The 21735-nt window shown below is 32.8% G+C and overlaps 1 protein-coding gene across 5 annotated transcripts in view; it reads right to left on the reverse strand.

The window, feature by feature from the left end:
• The window catches only part of LOC149958677 (uncharacterized), a 143593-nt gene extending 130675 nt beyond the window's left edge, over window positions 1–12918 (reverse strand). For all 5 annotated transcript variants that reach the window (XM_090166026.1, XM_090166029.1, XM_090166028.1 and 2 more), the window contains exon 1: window positions 12402–12918. In XM_090166026.1, the coding sequence (XP_090022152.1) occupies window positions 12402–12653 (252 nt within the window). In that variant the 5' untranslated portion in view covers window positions 12654–12918. The remainder of the gene's footprint in view (window positions 1–12401) is intronic.
• Window positions 12919–21735: the final 8817 nt, after the last annotated feature.

The raw sequence follows: 21735 nt of genomic DNA on the forward strand, positions 1-21735 counted from the left end.
GCATGTGTTTCCTCCGTTTAAATTGTTTTTAATTTATCAACTTGGCTTCTTAGGAGTGACGCAACCCGAGCGAAACCACGAATATCTCACATTTCCTCAATTTCGTTCAACGCTTAAAAAGAAATTTTACACATTTTTCTACGAAAAGATAAAGCAATTTGGAAAGCGTCGAAATTAAATGTAAAGGGCGAGGTTAAGAGCGGTCACTTCGAAAAGACAAATTAATTTAAAGATTCTGATTTTACCCCAAACATTTAATGTAAAATTTTTAATTTTAATTAAGGTTCTATGAAACACCGAGTTCACTGAAAAAGTCACAAATGGTTTAAAAATCAATAGATTTCATAAAACAAAAAATTTAATGGTTTGATTTTTATTAAAAAAACCAAAAAGTAACGATCCTAGCGAGATAACATTTTAATTTTGCGATTTTAAAACCAAAAACTGTTACTATGCATAAATAATAACGTTCTTCTTATGCTTAAGCACGCTTCTGTATATTTTTATTTGATTAGTTAATAATTTACACTAGTTGATTAGTTATTAGTTCACTCTAATTGATTAATTTGATTAATTTCAACTGGTCAAAACTACTGTAAGGACCATAGAAAAACTACCATATTACACGACTTTTTCAGGGAAATAATAAAGAAATTAAGAAACCTTATCAATTATTAAATTTTAAGTAACCGTTACTACCGTGCTAAATTTACACATTAAAAGGATAATTAATTAAACAAATTTCCACAAATTTTCCACTAACCACCACAATTGTTCCCATTAACCACCACGAATTTTCCACTAACCACCACAATTGCTTCCACTGACCGCCACACAATTGCTTCCACTAACCGCCACACAATTGTCTCCACTAATAGCCACACAATTGCTTCCACTAACCGCCACAACATTATTTCCACTACCCACCACAAAATTGCTTCCACTAACCGCCACAAAATTGCTTCCACTAACCGCCACAAAATTGTTTCCACTAATAGCCACACAATTGCTTCCACTAACCGCCACACAATTGCTTCCACTAACCGCCACAAAATTGTTTCCACTAATAGCCACACAATTGTTTCCACTAATAGCCACACAATTGCTTCCACTAACCGCCACACAATTGTTTCCACTAATAGCCACACAATTGCTTCCACTAACCGCCACAAAATTGTTTCCACTAATAGCCACACAATTGCTTCCACTAACCGCCACACAATTGCTTCCACTAATAGCCACACAATTGCTTCCACTAACCGCCACACAATTGCTTCCACTAACCGCCACACAATTGCTTCCACTAACCGCCACAAAATTGCTTCCACTAACCGCCACAAAATTGCTTCCACTAACCGCCACAAAATTGCTTCCACTAACCGCCACAAAATTGCTTCCACTAACCGCCACAAAATTGCTTCCACTAACCGCCACAAAATTGCTTCCACTAACCGCCACAACATTATTTCCACTAACCGCCACAAAATTGTTTCCACTAACCGCCACAACATTATTTCCACTAACCGCCACAAAATTGTTTCCACTAACCGCCACAAAATTGTTAAAATAGGACAAAAGTAAATCAAAGTCAGCTTTAAATTCCATTCAATAAATAAAACTTACCATTTTCTATTAAAATATTTACTAATCCCCATATTACAGGCCTTAGATAATATAAATGTTAATATTGAAGTATTAAATTTATTCCTCACATCCTAAAGAATAAAATAATATATTTCGGACGTTTCAACTACACAGTATTTGGAAAACATTTTATCAGCCACTAATCTTACTTATATCACTAACTTCTAATTAACGAAATGTCGTAACTCGAAGTTCGCCACAGCCACGCACGCGAACAGACTTACAAAAGACAACAGGAACGGTCAAATCTCCGCGAACTTGGGAAATCTCGCTAAATATTTAATTACTTTCAGCTGATTTCGGGTCAATATCAAGCGTAACACGGACAACAAAACAGCTCAGTTGAAATTAATTATCTAACCCAACAAACATTTATATCAAATTGATCAAACTCTTCTAAAATGGATAAAATAGTTTTGCAGTAACTTCACTAATATTTTAATAAATAAATCATATTTCTAGTCCAAACAATGAAGTTAATGGATAATTAAGTGTGTAATTAAGGTTCATAGACATATTTATAAATAATTAACTCTTAATCCATAACGCGAGTAACGGGGTCAGGTGCATTGGGGCGCACTGGGAAGAACATTGCGGAAGTTATGACTACAATAACAATTCATTGACAATATAGGACTTAATAGGACCTATTTTTTCCCTGCCTTTTTACAAATTCTTAAAATTCCCTGACCTTTCCCTGACTTTTTAGGCCCATTTTCAAATTCCCTGACCTTTCCCTGTGTTTTAGACCCATTTATTTTCAAATTCCCTTACTATTCCTTTATTTCCCTGACGTGTGGAAGCCCTGTTAAAGGTTATCCCAAGACCACCACAAGTGTTATTTACTTTTGTGTATAGAGAGAGGCTTAAGGATTGGCCCGATTTCTCATGAACCAGGGCGGCTCATTCTTCTCTTTGATCTGGCAAACATGCAACATTGGTTGGTTGGTCGATATAAAATATAACCTTGGACGAATAATTACTGGACCCGAAAACAAATGGTGCTCTTACGAGGAGACTACCCGAGGTGATAATCACCGATTTGGTTGACACTAGGTGGGTATGTAGACCTTATAGTAACATGAAATTTCACCAAGGGAAAAGTTGCAATGGGCATTAGTTTTGCCATGGCAACCGAAAATGTTTTTGACAACACAGTATGTATATTTTCCCATTGAAAATAACATGGGAATCTGAGCGCTTCTAAGGGTCCCCTGTGAAAAATGTAAAAAAAAATTAGAATTTCAAAACCAAAAAAAATAGATCAAAATTGACAAATGAAATTAATTTTATGATATTTTGATGAATTCTGGTCAATTTGGTCAAAATATGTAAAAAATGATCAGATTGTTATTTTCAATGGGAATATATACATACTGTGTTGTCAAAACATTTTCGGTTCCCATGGCAAAACTAATGCCCATTGCAACTTTTCCCTTGGTGAGATTTCATGTTACCATAAGGTCTACATACCCACCTAGTTTCAACCAAAACGGTGATTATCACCTCGGGTAGTCTCCTCGTCAGTGCTTTTACGGCAGCGCCGCTTGTAGCGCCGTAGTGTCAAGTATTGGAAAGACTTCTATCCAAATACTAAACACGTGTCCAATATTAGCGGACGGCGTTAGGCCTAGCGTTCTTAGCTCGTCACTGTCGTCAAAGCTTACACCTTCATTTCCATTTTGACTAGGCATTTTTAAATTTATAATCTATTTAAACCTTCATATAAACTGTATATGCAAAAACATTAAAGCGAACTTCCTATTTACATTAATTTAATCATTACCCTTTCATTGTTATTCCAATACAATTATTACTGAATAATCTAAAGCCTATTAAAATTCCAAAAGCCTCACTTCTATTAAATAAGCAGAGCAGACGACGGAATGCGGGTCATCCGACATTTTTACGCACGTGTTTTGTACTTGGATAATAATATTTCGCGATTCTCTCGGTAGGAGCGCTGACGGGCGATGCAAATTGTGGAACCGGGGATTTGGCTTAGGTTTCGAGTCCAGTAATTATTTATAGGACGGAACATAAGGCAAATTCTTACTACCAAAGAATAATGAAAATTGCCAGTCCTACAAGCTACCGCAATAGCTCTGAAGTCTTTGCCAACGTTTTGGCTAGCCCGGATTTTAGAAAAAGGTCTATTCTCTGACTTTTCCACGTTTTTACTAACCATCAAACATTATGGTCACCGACCAATTACCCTTCTTACCATTAATGGATATTCCTTGTCCCAAACCAACGCAAATCGATATCAACCTAATCATATTTTTTTCAGTGGTAATCAAAACTGTTCTCTTTGTTGTTAATAAGATGGTGGTGATGGCTCTTTATTGAGTTATATAAAATTAATTGTGAAGATTAAATTAAAAACTGAGTACTACAGAAAAACGCAAATTATACATGAAAATTTCTAGAGCACAAATGCCGGGTGACCAGGGAAAAGCTTTGAAAATTTTATAGGAAAAATAGGAATTTTAGGGGCGAATTATAGGAAAATACAGGAAACTAAATAGGCGAATTATAGGAAAATTTAGGAAACTAAATAGGCTAAGAAAAATATGGGGAAAATAATAAGGTAATTATTGCATATCGGTATACTTTGACTCGAATCACCTAGAATATTGATAATGTTTTGTACACTGCTTTCTTGCATTATTAGATCACTTAGCGGATTTACAAAGCTCGTATATTTCAAGATATTGTTCGAAAATGGCAGTATTTACAGTAGATGATGATATGTACAAAAAAGTTCTTTCATTTTCAAAAGACCGTGAAATTATAGGAAAATAGGTAAGAATAAAGGAAATTATAGGAAGGCATTAAAAATATAGGAAAATATAGGAAATATAGGAAGTCTGGTCACCCTGCAAATGTCAAAACAAAGACTATTCTCAAGTCTATACCGAAATGTCCAATCTCAAATCTATGTCAAAATGTCTAATCTCAAATCTATATCAAAATGTCCAATCTCAAATCTATATCAAAATGTCTAATCTCAAATCTATACCAAAATGTCTAATCTCAAATCTATACCAAAATGTCTAATCTCAAATCTATACCAAAATGTCTAATCTCAAATCTATATCAAAATGTCTAATCTCAAATCTATATCAAAATGTCTAATCTCAAATCTATATCAAAATGTCTAATCTCAAGTCTATACCAAAATGTCAAATTCTAAATCTAAGACTATATCAAAATGTCAATACCGTTGATTTTAATCAAAGTATTTTTAAAAAGAAGGTTTCTATGTATTTAAGACAATATTTAAAAAAAAGTCTACTCTTGCAATATAAATTCAAACCAAAGTATTTATAAATACTAATTAAATTTAATTAGGATTAATTTTAAATTTCTATTTACATTACCAATGCACGCATATTATCAGTAAATACTCTTAAGAAAAAAATTGGATAAAAAAATTAAGAAAAATGAACAACCCAACCAAACACTTTCCGACTTCAAGAAATTCAGCCAAGGGCCGAGAAAATATAGCAACTGTACTAAAAGCAAGACTTTAAACTTGAAATAAACAAAAATTTCCCCGCACCGTGTTTTTGGGGGAGGGTTCAATGTGAAATCCAAAGCATTGTTGGCTGCACTTGAAGACGGAGTGGAGAACTCAAGTTCCAAGAACTCTCGAGAGAGAGAATATGCCTAAGGTGGCCGATAACGCACTAAGTAGCGACTAAAGTTTTTATCTGTGACAAACACTCCAGAAATATTATTTTCAATAAGATGTACCACTTCAAATACTTTATGGCCGCGTTTTAAGGGCAGGGGGGGGGGGCTAACCATTGTTATTAGCCTGACACAGAATTGATTAACATTCCTTTCTTTACTTGATAAATTAGATAAATCAACTGACTTTTAAAATAAAAGTCTCTCTGAAATAATTTATTCAATACTTTTGTTTATAAATCACAATTTAAAATTATCAATAAATGCGAAAGTACGTCAAGTGACATAATTACCAATCTTATCCTAATTTTCATTAATAATTATAATAATAATCAGCTGGGCTAATATCCAAGGCCCAACCTTAAGCCCAAGCAGGTGACCACAGAATATTTTTAATTCCTTTAAAGGAATTATAGGAAATTGATCAATGAAATATAGGAAAAAAATTGGGGGGAAAAGGAAAATATAGGAAGAAAATTGGGGGGAAAAGGAAAATATAGGGAAAAAATTGGGGGGAAAGGAAAATATAGGAAGAAAATTGGGGGAAAAAGGAAAATATAGGAAAAAAATTGGGGCGAAAAGGAAAATATAGGAAAAAAATTGGGGGGAAAAGGAAAATATAGGAAGAAAATTGGGGGGAAAAGGAAAATATAGGAAGAAAATTGGGGGGAAAAGGAAAATATAGGAAGAAAATTGGGGGAAAAGGAAAATATAGGAAGAAAATTGGGGGGGAGGAAGAAATAGGAGAAAATTAATTATACAATAAGAGAAAATGGTTGTCAAAATCAAGGTTGGCTGATTTAAATCAACTTGATTTTAATCACGATTTAAATCAATTTTTATGAAGTATTTATGAAAAAGAAAAAACCTCGCCAATTGCGATAATTTATGTTTAAATATAATCTTTCTTGTATTTCCCCCCTAATGTTGCATTGGATTCTACCTGTGGGTTTTGTAAAGTATCAAAATAGGTTTTAAAAAATAAAACCTTCTATATGATTATTAGCTTAAATTTAATAAATTCATTAAACATATTAGTCTTTAAAAATTAAAACATATTTCTTTTAGGTAAAATTTTGAAATTTTAATTAAAAAACTCCGATTTAAATAAAAAATCGATTAATTTAATTTTTTTTAAATCAAAAAATTGCCAACCCTGGTCAAAATTATTTAAAGGGGCTAACATTCAAAATAAAGTTGATAACCGATAGAAATTGTCGAAAACTATCGTGGAACAGTGTTAAAAATAAGCATCTTTAAAAACTAGGACAATAAGAAGCCTTCTAAGGGTAAAATATCAACTATTTTAATTTCTTCAGAGAGTTCAAATATAGGGTAGTATAGGAAATTTAAGGAAATTATAGGAGAAAAAAGGAAGGACGTTAAATTATAGGAAAAAATAGGAACTGTGGTTACCCTGCCCAAGTCATCTAGCCACTTATAATGCCTTTATTCGGGTGACCGGGTTACAATGCGTAAGAGGGTGGTGGCAAGCCCTTCATGCCACGCAAGCCAACGGCTACAGCTAGTTCTAAAAAACTGCTTAAAATAGGCATTTCCAAATAACTATGACCATTAACAAAAATTGGCACTGAACTGATTTTCAGAGCTAAAGCGCAATCAAGGTCTAGTTCTAAGCACAGAGCCCCCTAGTGTCTAAATAAGTCCAAGGCGAAATATACGACTACCAAGGATGATAATAACCTACTCAGTTCGATTGTGAGTCCAACACGGAGCAGGTCAGTGTCAAAAAAAGGTTCGGTCAGGAAATTTGAATTAAAACAATAGGAAGTGCGTACTAATTGTTATTATGTTACTTCTGATGAACGTTATTGGCTGAATTAGGAAGTAAATCTAAAATCGTTTCCGTCGTAGTTGTTGATTTATTTTATTGATTTTTGATCATCTAAGGCTTTTTAAGTACAGGGTTGCCACAAAATTTCGAGATTCAAATTCCCTGACTATTCCCAGACCATTTTAAGAGATTGTCCCTGGCTTTTTAAGGCCAAAATTTTATTTTATCTTTCACTTTTATCAGAAGTTAATAAATTTAAATGGAGCAGTATTAAAGTTTTTGCAATGTTGAAAAAATTAGCCAAACTTTCAATGAAATAAATGATATTCATAGAATTTGTCATAGATCTTGAGTAAGATTACCTTCAAAAAGTGCCAAGATAAAATTTAAGTCCTTGACTTTTCCCAGAATGTTTACAAATTCTTAAAATTCCCTGACTTTTCAGGCCCATTTTTAAATTCCCCGTTTTCCCTGACAAGTTGCAACCCTGTAGTATTTATTTGTTTGATACTTTGTTACCCAAGCTTAGAAACATCTTAAGTCAATTAAAAACCTTTTTCTAATAAGATTCACAAAAACCTTTTTTTAAGTTACGAGTTACTAAGGTAAAAATGCAATTAAGGCTAAAATTTAATTTAATTTTATTACATTTTAATTATTTTTAAATTACTACTTGTTAATTGGTTTGTTTTGAATTGACTTTCCCGTGGAAGCTATTTCTTATTTTTTACTACAAAATCATTCAAGTGTGGATTTCTTTAAAAATAACTTAAGACGGTGATTTTTCTAAAAATATCATTTAAAACCATGATTTTTCTAAAAAGGAACATTTAAACCCATGATTTGTCTAAAAAGGCACATTTAGACCCCAGATTTTTCTTAAAAATGATCATTTAAACCCATGATGTCTAAAAATGATCATTTAAACCAATAATGTTTTCTAAACAATATCATTTAAACCGATGATTTTTCTAAAAAGGAACATTTAAACCCATGATTTTTCTAAAAAGGAACATTTAAACCCATGATGTCTAAAAATGATCATTTAAACCCATGATTTTTCTAAAAAGGCACATTTAAACCCATGATTTTTCTAAAAAGGAACATTTAAACCCATGATTTGTCTAAAAAGGAACATTTAAACCCATGATTTTTCTAAAAAGGAACATTTAAACCCATGATTTTTCTAAAAAGGAACATTTAAACCCATGATTTTTCTAAAAAGGAACATTTAAACCCATGATTTTTCTAAAAAGGAACATTTAAACCCATGATGTCTAAAAATGATCATTTAAACCCATGATTTTTCTAAAAAGGCACATTTAAACCGATGATTTTTCTAAAAAGGAACATTTAAACCCATGATTTTTCTAAAAAGGAACATTTAAACCCATGATGTCTAAAAATGATCATTTAAACCCATGATGTCTAAAAATGATCATTTAAGCCCATGATTTTTCTAAAAAGGAACATTTAAACCCATGATTTGTCTAAAAAGGAACATTTAAACCCATGATTTTTCTAAAAAGGAACATTTAAACCCATGATTTTTCTAAAAAGGAACATTTAAACCCATGATTTTTCTAAAAAGGAACATTTAAACCCATGATTTTTCTAAAAAGGAACATTTAAACCCATGATGTCTAAAAATGATCATTTAAACCCATGATTTTTCTAAAAAGGCACATTTAAACCGATGATTTTTCTAAAAAGGAACATTTAAACCCATGATTTTTCTAAAAAGGAACATTTAAACCCATGATGTCTAAAAATGATCATTTAAACCCATGATGTCTAAAAATGATCATTTAAGCCCATGATTTTTCTAAAAAGGAACATTTAAACCCATGATTTGTCTAAAAAGGAACATTTAAACCCATGATGTCTAAAAATGATCATTTAAGCCCATGATTTTTCTAAAAAGGAACATTTAAACCCATGATTTGTCTAAAAAGGAACATTTAAACCCATGATTTGTCTAAAAAGGCACATTTAAACCCATGATTTTTCTTAAAAAAGGTAATTTAAAAATGTTTAAATCAATTGAAATTTGGAATTCCAATAGCCAATCAAGAATTTCGGGAATTAAGGGGGGAGGGGTTTGCATGTCTCGTTACGAAACAATTTAAAAAACAATCTTCTATTATCTCCAGTTACAACGCAATGATAATGAATGAGCATTAAAAATAACTTCTCTGAAAATGAGGCCTTTAACTAAGGTCAATGCCTCGGGAAAACTACTTTTCAACATGCGACCAAACTCTCCGTGAATTATTTATTGCAACGTGAAAAAAGTTATTAGGGGTAATTACTACGTAGAAGATATACAATCAAATAGATCTCTTTTTGTGATTATTTTAAATAGTTATAAGATAAATTTGACTAAGAATATAACGTATTATTATTCAAGTAATTAAATCATGGTGGATTTTGACTGTATAAAAATTAATGATTAAACACTTAATAATTTATTACATACCATTATGGCATATTTAAAAAAATGCACATGCATTTTACTATCTTATTGAAAACATTTCGAATTCCTAACGTGTATTCTATTGAGTATGTTAGTATATTATTTAGTAATAGTATGATGTTATTACATTACTACTAGAACGTTATTAATAGTATAATATTATTACATTATTAATCATTATAATAGCAGGGCCCCCACTCGAATCTTCAATTTTTTTGTAGGAAAAACAGGATTATTTTTTAAAAAATATAAGACTTTACACGACTATTTTTACAAAATTATAGGATTTTATAGGACTATATATGCTATTTAATTTACTAACTTTATGCATTTAAAAACAATCTATATTTAGTTAAATAAATCTTTGATTTTCACTTAAAAATAGAAACTATTTAAGCATTTCCTCACCAAAATATACTGGTAGCTAACCATGTTAACAATAACAAAAGTATAGACTAGAACGACTTCGTATAAGAATTTATCCTATAGCTAAATCTAGCAATTTAACTGAGTGGCTGGATTTGAAATGGGCAAAATATCGAAATTATAGGATTTTATAGGACATTTTTGGAAATATAGGATTTTATAGGAATTATAGGACCTCTGGGGGCCCTGTAATAGTATAATATTATTAAATTATTAATCATTTTTAATAATTTTAATAGTATAATATTAATATTCTATTCTATATTTAAACAATTTTTTGCCTGATTTGCTTGACAAATTAATTTATAATTCGCATGCAGCGGTTATGTAAACTAAAATTTCAATTATAATTAATTACACTTAATCACAGGCGATTAAAATCAATGATTTACCACGATTTATTTAAATCCAACTGCTTAAAATATCTAATTGAAATTAAATTGCTTTAAATAACTGATTTAAATCAAATTACCTGAAATAACTGATTTAAATCAAATGGCTTTAAATAACTGACTTAAATTGCTTTAAATAACTGATTTAAAACCAATTGCTTTAAAGTAACTGACTTAAATTGCTTAAAATCACCGATTTAAACTAAATTGCTTTAAAAGAACTTATTTAAATCCAATTGCTTTAAATAACTGATTTAAAACAAATTGCTTTAGAGTAACTGACTTAAATTGCTTTAAATAACTGATTTAAATCAAATTGCTTTAAAAGAACTTATTTAAATCAAATTGCTTAAAATCCCCGATTTAAACCAAATTTATCTAAATAACTGACTTGAATCAAATTTCATTAAATAACCAATTTAAATCAAACAAAACAAAAGCGTTAATTAACTAATAATTTAATTGATACGGATATTTTTATAGTTTTAATTTTAATTTTCCTAAAATAAATAATAATAATTTTCCTTAAGATGGAAATTACCCAAAACCCATTTTATCAAACCAGCAACTTGTCCAAAACAAATCGCATTGATTTTATCCCCTATTTAAACATAAATTAACCTCTATTCAACGATATCAAAAGGTGCGTTTCGAAAATTCTATTAGTAAATTTCCCTTTAGATACGTTTTAAATCATTCCCAAATAATTTATTAAAAGGGTTTCATTGATAGGCACATACAAACAAAAATATTTTACCTTTTTACATTTAAAATAAATAATTAATTATATTTATCTTCACATATTAATTAAAATAGTGGCTAATTTTAATTTATTTACCACAGTTATGAAACAAACGGTTTGCAAAATATAAACCAATTAATATTTAATCAGTCAGCTAAAAAATCTTATCGATTTCATTTTTATTTTATTGCAGTTTTAACCATTTATTTGAATTTATGTTTGAAGTAATAAATTATGATGTTTAAGTATTGAAAAGCCGTTGTACATTGCAGTCTTAAATTCGTTAAGTCACGTTCAGCGCTATTACCAGTACCAAAAGTCGAATTAATTAAAATCTTTCGAAATTAAAATTAATTATGGCAATTATGAAAATTAATCCAATGGTGAATTTCGAAATCGCATTGCTAAGCAGCTAATTTCCACGATTTGACATTGCAACCGCAACAGATTCAATTCAATTCGTAATACCCATAATTTTAAAATACATAATTAAAATAAAACAATTGCGAAATCGTAAGTTAAAAACCACAAAACGTGTCTAGACCGTCCATACATTATCAAAACGTCACGGCAAACAATTGTTTAAAATCGCCTTTTTATTAGTCGGAAATTAAAAATTAAAACTTGTTCCCTAAATACGCGCGATAATTTGACAATTTAGGTCATTAACCACTAATTAAACCAAATGCAAACCACGTTTAAACCACTCGTCGACAAAAATTAAATCTAAAAATACAGGCTCACGCCTAGCGATACTGTAAACAAAAATGCCCTAAAATATCGCACGCATCAATTGAGGCCAAGGCTTAACCAAATCCTATTGTCATTTTAGATGAAAATTGCGTTAAATTTAGCCATCTTCGATAGCAAACCGATATGGCATATCGTAAAGGGGGTCATTAGCTACGATTTACGCCCATTTAATTCTAATTAGGCTGATTAATTAAGTAGTTAGCCGTAAAAAACGCGTTAGGCTACAAACAGCGAAGCCATGCGCTATATGCCGCGGCGATATTTTCCCAAATACTCCGACTTCGGTGCGATTTCAGGGTGGTTTTCTTTCGAAACAACATTAAATTCGTGTGTTAAGCCTTAGTAAGTTAATTAGGAATGTAAGGCCTAAACGCGGGAGGGGGAAAGCGCCACGGACCAGGGGGGATAGGTCAAGGGGCGATCGCTTTCGAATGAACGAATAATAAAAAAAGTGTTAGGTAAGAACGGTTCGTTTACCTCTAAATCCTCGTAACTTTTGAAACTAAGTATGGAAAATCCGTCGATAATATCTTCCTCGACCATCGGATCGGATTTGTCTTTCTCCTTAATACGTTTCTTTCGTGGTCTGTTTTTCTGGCGTGTCGGAGACGGCGAATGCGAGCCCTCCGCGGCGGCCGTGTTCCCGTGCTGCTCCCCGGCTTGCTTTTGCATCTTTTTGGCCCGTTGACGACGCCTATCCCGTTGCTGGGTTCTATTTTTTTGGTCCATCCTTTAATCCATAAAACCCATCCAGAATTAATCCACAGAGGCTTATTTAATCCATTATGTCACTCTAGAAACACTAGCGAGCACTTTGAGCCACCGAAAATCGCGAAAAAAGGCCTAAATTAGGCTTAATTTGGGGCGATTCCAAAACCGCTCACCTCCGACAAATTTTGCAATGGCGTTTGGCGGCGGAGGGGTACATCGACGAAGCCGCATCACGGCTTTAAGGAAGGGACTCGGGAAAGTACATCCGCGCGCCAGCCTGAGAGAGACAGAGCGGAGCGACCACCGCGACTCCGCGTTCTAAACAAAGTAGTCCCTCCGAACGTATCTTGGCCACCCTCCCTCACGGCCGAAAAGATTTTTGCCGAATTTTTGGCCTCCCCACGAAACGCACTGGCTACAGAATTATTTCTTTTTATCGCGAGATTCTCCCTCTCTCTCTCTCGCCAGCAATTCCGCGAGATTGAAAAGCATTTGAGCGATTTTTATGGGCGATTATGCGATTTTATCGGCGAGATTTAAGTACTTGCAAATCCGTTTGTATTGAGTCTAATTGGTTTGTTTTATTTTGATAGCCCTCGGTATATACCGTTTACGCGGGGGAATCAACCTTAGACTATTTCAACAAGTTATGAACAAGGACAAATAAGCGCTACTTTCGACGCGTTTTTGTCCAATTCTTCGGAATAAGAAATGAGTAATTCGAGAGTTTCTTGAGTTTTTAAAGTCTTTTTCATTTCACTTTTGGACTACCGTTTTAAATGTAATTTTTCGTAGATTTTATTTATAATTTAAATACTTTAATAAGTAAAATATAATAAATAATGGGGACTTATAACCGGAAATTCGTCCAAAATGAGTGTGTTCACGCAAGAATCTTTTATTTGTCTATGGTTCACGTTATGTATAATTAATTATTCAATTAAGAGCGGTGAAATTTAGTACAGTCAATTGACTAATTAATATCTATTTGACGCGATTTTAAATTGTAAAGAGAAAATTGTGGTTTGAAAGTTCATTTTGTTTTTGCGTGTGATGATACCGCTCGGATGATACTTCTTGAATAAAGTATGAAGTTCCATAATTATAGTAGATCAACTAATTTCGCATTTCTACAACCAGGTTTAAAGAACCTCATTTTAACAAATTTTTAATTCTAAGGGTGGGGCTACAGAAACACGTGCCGAAATGGGAGGAGTTACCGGAAATTGGTCCCCAATTTTTCAAACGATTTTGTAGATCTTTAGTAGAAGGTACTTTGGCGCTAGTTACGTTAAAAAAAGGCGTAGCAAACGATTTTTAAATTTATTATTATTATTTATTTATTTATTCCATTAAGATGGAAAATAAAGTTCAATGCTTAATCAACGAAATCCACATTTTCGCCGCTAGGAACGCTGTTGATCGACGTTTAGAATCATATCCCCAATTTTCAAAACACTTTACACTCCCCTTAAGATTTTCCATAGACCATTTAAAAATTACGACTATCGAACGGGCCCTGAGGAAATATATTGGGACCCCGGTATAAATTATGTCATAGCGGGCCCTGATGAAACATATCGGGGCCCCGGTATCAATTATGTCATAGCGGGCCCTGATGACACATATCGGGGCCGGGTATCAATTATGTCATAGCGGGCCCTGATGACACATATCTGGGCCCCGGTATAAGTTATGTCATAGCGGGCTCTTCAAACTAAAATATCCAAGGTGAGGGGTACTAATGAAGGGCAAGGCGAAGGGCCCCTAAAAAGTATGCTTGCGGGCCCTTATCCGGTGGGCCCCGGGGAATTGTGACCCCCCCCCTTGCGTATCGACAATTATTGGAAAATATCGTTGTTTTTTATATGTTACGATGGATTTATGCTAAAAAAAGTAGATCGTACATAAAGGGACACAGAATCGTTTAAAACAATTCGGGTCGAATTTCCGCCACGTGACCCGGGCATTCCTTATCCCTTCACAGAACACGTGATTTTGTAGTCCCACCCTTAAAATTTAAACGATTCTGTGGCTATACAAAATACACCGATTCCGACATCTTGGAAAATGGCGGCTGAAAATTCCCAAAGTATTTACTTTATTTTAATTCTACTTACTTCCCCGATCTAGGACTTAAATTCAAGGATAAAGGAATCCTCGTAGCTCGTCTACTTTGCCATCGAACCGGAAGTTCGTACTGTGATCCGGAAGCGCGCAATTCTTGCTGAATAATAATAAATCTTCAAATGAAATAAGAATTTCTTATTATTTTATGAAACGTAATGAAACAGGAGGCCAATTTTAAATTTTAAAATAATTTATTTTCATTTTTTCGCAGTCTTGGAAAAGTCATAATATAATTTTATTTAGCTTTCCATAGAGCCACCTAGTGGCCTATACGAGAAGCTCATAAGTGGCTGAATTTATCGTCTGACGAGGCCAGTTTTTGGAATATGATAATTAAACCCTCAGTCAATTTCTAGGTTAATTTATTCCAATAAAAAATATCATCATTTTGTTTTACATCTGTTCCTATTTTGAAAAAAAAATGGTTCCTATTCAATTAAATTAAATGATGAAATATTTTGGTAATGACCCAAAATATGGGTTGGAAAGCAACGCAGTTTATTATTTCCTTTCAACCGATTTTAAGTACTTGGAAAGTGCTAACTCTTTTTAATAAAAATACGATAAAATAAATAATAGGTCTGCGGATAATATTAGTTTGACAACTCCCTTTTTCCAAGTCGCTAATTGATTTAATTTGTTGGTGTATTACGTGCCTCCACGAAACCCTTTTTTAAGAAAAAAATTTCAGGTTATTATCACTCCAGATGCCAAAATCCCTATAGATTTAGTCAAATTCTGATAATTTTCTATAAAACGCTAAATTTATTGACATAAACTACAAAAAAAATGTATTTGAACACGTGTTAAAATTTTCATATTATCTTATTTCATTATTTAATTTTGGAAATTGCATAAACGAATATTTTGATAAATTGTTCGTTTTGTATTAATTTAAATAAACGCACCTTAAATTAAATTAAAAATTAAAATTAAATAGAAAATTAAGCGAGTGAAATAAGTATCAAACTATTTTTTAATTATGTGTTTTGTTTATTTAAGTTACAATAAAAACACATATTTTATCAAAATATGTATTTAAATATAAATACACTCCTAATTTGAAATTTTAAATACAATAGTTAATCAATTACTCTAAATGTTTGTTTTGCAAGTTTAAATGCTTTTTGGATGGCCAACTACCATTTCATAAGAAAGTAGTCGCCATCTTAACAGCCTTTTTTTCAAAAGCCCCAACATTACAACTCAAAAAATAAAAATAGAAAAATTGCACACACTTTTTATTATTTGGAAAAGGTTGTAAACCTTAAAGAAACGGGTTTGCTATGAACATAAGTATATGAGATACGTCATGAAAGAAGTATTTTTATCCGCTATACTGCTAAAGCTATTTTCTTCAAACGCAGGCTTCCGGTGATTTTAAAAAATATAAGATAATATCGGATTTTATACAAAAAATAATTTATTTATTTATCCTTAGGGACAAAGACCATGTTGGGACTATTTTTAGCGTTGCTTCCAATCATAACATGTAAACACAAATCAAATCAACCCGGTATAAGAATGTCAGTCTCGAAAAAACATTCGATCAGGAAATTAGCGTTTTCAAACAATAGCAAGTGTCATACTTATTTTAATTATGTTACTTATGATATACATAAAGACATTCAAGATTTTACATTAGTAGACGGAGTGGAAGATACATGTTTCATAATTGTTGCATAGTCGGACACTTCTCAAGTTAGAATGATTTATTTACTTCTGCTATAACGTACATATTAATCTGCATATATTTGAATAAAAAATGTCAAAATCAAAAAGGTTTCGAAAGTAAGATAGTCTAAGCATCCACGTTGCTAAACGCGTTAATCCAAAGTGTATGAAAAAAAGCTTGACGTTCGCGGTTCGCTAAACTCTGCCTCGTGATCTCGAAGCACTCCAATTTTAATAGACTATAGCTTAAAAATATTCTTCGATAAAACGCTGATAAATATAAATCCTACGTTTAAAATTATCTCCCAACATTTTTGTGTTTTTACGAATCGGGAAAAATTATCAGTCGACTGATATGATAAATATTGAAATTATGTAAACATTACAGTTAGTTGAATGAATTTGTATCCGGTATGCTCAGTATAGGTAGTTTTTTCAAATGACGTCATCGTAATGGCGGATTTTGTAAATATAAAATTTCCTCTGCCATTTCCGGTTGGTTAAAAAAAAATTCTAATATGAAGAACGTATGTAGGTTTCTGAGAACGTACGAGACTTCCATTCACGTTAGCATGATCTCCTATCTAAGCTCCTTCCTCCATTTTCCCAATTGTATAGCGTCACCTAGTATCGGTCGTAAGAAAGTATATAATTAGTAGCGGAAACGTTCGATTTAAGACTTAAATTTAGTTAAATTTGATTTTCTAACAATTCCATTTTAATTAAGTTTGATTTTCTAACAATTACATTTTAATTCAATTTGATTTTTAACAATTCCATTTTAATAAAATTTGATTTTCTAACAATTCTATTTTAATTAAATTTGATTTTCTAATAATCAAATTGTACTTGAAATCTAGTTATCATTAAATTCTATTGGTCTTAACAAGAACATTAATGATTTTTTGGCGTTAGTTCCAAAGATCCCCACCACGTGGCGTTGTTAAATTATTTCTTTATGAATAACATCATAAGTAACGTCATAAAATTAATTATGTCAATTAGGAAAAATTATCACCGAACTGATTTTCAGAGCTATCGCGTAATCTAGGCTTAGTTCTTAGCACAGAGCCCCCTAGTGTCTATATATGGCGAAATCTACTACTACCAACGACGATAACATGCTACTCAGTTAGAGTGTGGAAAAAAGGTTCGCTCAGGAAATTAGCAATAAAGCAATAAGAAGTGTCATACTTAATGTTATTATGTTACTAATGATAATATTAATTTAGTAATTTATCATTCTGACATGATGACACGTTTTTTTAATATTATTTATGACAATATCTTAAAGGGTCAACGACCATCTGCTAGTATTGTCAAAGACGGAGATAATGGTAATTTGATGACATAGACTTAGCATAGCTCCTGCCTGTCCTAGCACTGTCAGTATTTAGCACGTTTCGGTGATTTAATTGAAATTTATTTGGAAACGATCGATACCGTGGCGTAGTTAAAATTCATCTACATTTCTGGGGAGGGATAGAGATTAAAAATTAGTACAGTTAAAGCTAAAAAACGTGAACCAAAAGGGGGGAGTCGACCCTGAATCCCCCCTGCATACGCCACTGTAACATCTCACGGTCATAGTAGAACGAATTATAATAATTAATTTATAATTATTAATTAATTAATTTTTGGTGGAAATCAAAAGTATATAATATTTATCTTTTAGAGACCGTTTGAACTTTTTGTTATTAATAATCAGCTAGGCTAACACCCTGGGCACCACCTTAGGCCTAAGTCCTCAAGCCATTAATTCATGTGGCCGGGTTACTCTGCGTAGGAGGGTGGTGGCAAGCCCTTCATGCCACGCGAGCCAACAGCTCGTTACCCTAACTATTACCAAAGAGTATAAAAACTACGTAACCTAGAGATATAATGACGGTCGAAAGCAGTAAAGGAAGTTGTAGCAACCGGGGGGGAAGGCACTCAGTGAATTTGCACTTCAAATTTCGGTACCGCAGCGCCACTACGGCAGTTTTAAGTGGCAATCATTTTGATTTAGTTCAACATTCTTGAAAATTCCTTATGGAATTGGTTACCTTTAGGACTTGGCAACGTTAGAGAACAAACGCCTTATTCTTCACTTTTTGAAAATAAACACCGAAACAACGAATCCACAAATTCTAACTAAACAAATCACGAAACAGTAACCAATTACTGTCACTTTTTTGAATTGACAGATATTAGACAATTAAATATCCAAAATGCCAAATTTAGCACCTCCGCAACACCGTAACTGCCATTTTTCTCCGGTTTTATTATTTATTGTACTAAATACTGCCGTAGTGGCGCTGCGGTACCGAAATTTGAAGTGCAAATTCACTGAGTGCCTTCCCCCCCGGTTGCTACAACTTCCTTTACTGCTTTCGACCGTCATTATATCTCTAGGTTACGTAGTTTTTATACTCTTTGCTATTACCGTTAACCTCAACAAGTTTTTCATGGCAGGGGAAATCGAAGAGCTTGGGGAAAAACCCCTTAAACCAGTGGGGAGAGAACTTGCAAACTCAACGCGGAAGGAGTTGTTCCGAGTTTTCACCCAGTGCCACAAGCTGGGATCGAACCCTGCTCCTCTTGCTGCGAGGCGAAATTGCTAACCACTCCACACTGACAATCGTGAGTTTCTCCCTAAGAAGTAAGAACGTAAATTTTCAGTTATAACGGCTCTCTTTTGGAGGATCGAAATTTTGGTTTCACCGGGGCCCCGGGCCAGTTGTCGGCAGCTAAACTGTTAATCGAAATATTAAATATTCGAAAGGTATATTAGGTTTTGTAATAGTTGCTTATTAAAACGGCGGCCTCTAGACATAAGTAGATAGTGTGGTTTGAAACACCTGTCCGTAATAATTAACGCGGCTAAAATTGAAAAAAAAACTTCGCTATGGGTGTTAAGTCCGAACACTTTCTATTGGGGTACATTTCGATGCAATAACAAAACCCTGACAGACGAAAATTTAGTGTCGATTATCTTATTAACAAATTGTCCAATTTATACCGTTTATAAAGTTTACTGTTACAAAAATGTAACCAATATTAATTTGTTCTTAGCGAGTATAAAAAAAGGAATATAAATAATGTAATGTTTTATTTAAATTCAACTGCTCGAAATCGAGGGGTCAGACATTCAGAAAAATCCAAAAATAACGAAAATATCTGGCAATGATTTTATTTTTTTTTAAAAACTCCACAAATTTATGGAAACAAGTTTAACCAAAATACAAATCCGTGGACGTTTTAAAAATACAGCAGGATTTTTTAGAAATTCCCAAATCCAGAGAAAAATCCACAAATGCTAAGAGAAAAATCCATATACCCAGAAAAAGATCCATAAATCCAGATAAAAAATACACAAATCCAAGAGAAAAATCCATATACCCAGAAAAAGATCCATAAATAAATATAAAAAGTCCACAAATCCAAGAGAAAAATCCGTAAATGCTTAAAAAAATCCACAAATCCAAGAGAAAAATCCATATACCCAGAAAAAGATCCATAAATAAATATAAAAAGTCCACAAATCCAAGAGAAAAATCCGTAAATGCTTAAAAAAATCCACAAATCCAGATAAAAAATCCACAAATCTAGATAAAAACCCACAAATCCAGATAAAAAATTCACAAATCGAGATAAAAATCCACAAATCCAGATAAAAAATCCACAAAGCGAGATAAAAATCTACAAATCCAGATAAAAAATCCACGAGTCCAGTCAAAAATCCACAAATCTAGGCAAAAATCTACAAATCCCTTATAAAATACATGTCCATGGATTTGTTTTTAAATTAAGTAGAATTTTTGAAAAAGTACACATAGAAGTACAAATAAAAAAAACACACATCTGGGGTTGCAAATCCCGTATTTGAATGTCCCTAGTTGGAAATTGTACCGAAATCGCCTTTTCACTAGTTAAGTGGTTTTTCTTTTGGAGCGGAAACCAACTATATCGTTTCCGGTGTTATTAAACGTATTTATGCTAATTTCGAATACCGGTGTAAGATTAGAAAAAAAAATTTATAATAAACCTAATTAATTCCTAAACTGAGTTTTCACTTTCATTCAAAATAGATTTATTTATTTCATTTTATTCTTTTATTTTGACGTTTACATTTTAACGGCTTCGTACCATCTCCGTTTATTAGGAGATTTAGAATTAAAATACTGTTTTAGAATCTTAAATGAGACAGTAGGATAATGCTAAATTGGAGAAATATCTACTATTTCAGGGCTAAGAAACTTTTATGTGTTTAAATTTAATAGCCAATGAAAAATTTTCTCGCTGGTACGTCACGGGGAGAAGAAAAGTGTAGCCAGAATAAAAAGGACCCGTTGAAAGAGCAAACTTTAAAAACGATTGAAACTTAATTTGCATTAATTAGTTTTATTAAAAACCTATAAATTAAGTATTTTAATACTATTTTGTATGTGAAAATAATCTTGGTTTGGTGTTGACGCAGTGGCGTAACTAGGAACTCCGCCCCCCCCCCCGCGAAAAAAGACTCGGGGGCCCTTTTAAATAGCACCAATTTTAATCTTAAACGTTTGGGGGCCCCCGAGAAGACCACTGTTTGACGGTTTTATGTGAAACTATCACTTTTAAGGAAGTAAAAATATTCTAATTTCTGCCGCCAGGAGTTACTGGAGCTAGTTACGTTAAAAACAAACCGTAGCGAGTGTTGGCAGTCGATTTTTAAATATGTTAATTATTTTTTAATTAATGGCTGTAAAAGTCGCTTGATGACTTAGGCCTAGGGTTGTGCCTTGGGTATTAGCCTAGCTGATTATTATTATTATAAATTATCTACTAAACCTTGAATTATTATATTTCAAAACGGTGTGGGAAAATAAAATGAAATTCAGATTTAAAAATACCATAGTTAAAATAGAACAAACCGGGAATACTCTCGAAACTGTTGCCTAATCTAAAATGACATTTTAACATACCGAAATGTGTAAGCATTTGACAATATTTCATAACATTTTCAACTTCGTTGTGGAATATTACAAAAGCCCCAGTTATTTGAGTAAGACACCAGCGAAAACTCTAAACAAAACTATCCGTTTAAAATATGTAAATGAAGTCCCGGGCCAAGGCTTAGCGAGTTCTCGCGGAGGACGCGAAATCGTCGTAAGCGACAGCGTAAATGCATTTCCTCGAAAATGTTATTGCCGGGAGTAGCAGGCAGCGTGACGGAAGAGAGGCGGACGCAGCGCCACCTAACACCACAAACAGCAATTATCAATAAAGAGAAAGGAGGCGAGTTTTCTTCTACTGTTAGGAGCCAATAATGCGG

Source organism: Leiobunum rupestre, chromosome 2 (genome assembly GCF_980474605.1).
Source record: "Leiobunum rupestre chromosome 2, qqLeiRupe1.1.hap1, whole genome shotgun sequence".
NCBI lineage: Eukaryota > Metazoa > Arthropoda > Arachnida > Opiliones > Sclerosomatidae > Leiobunum > Leiobunum rupestre.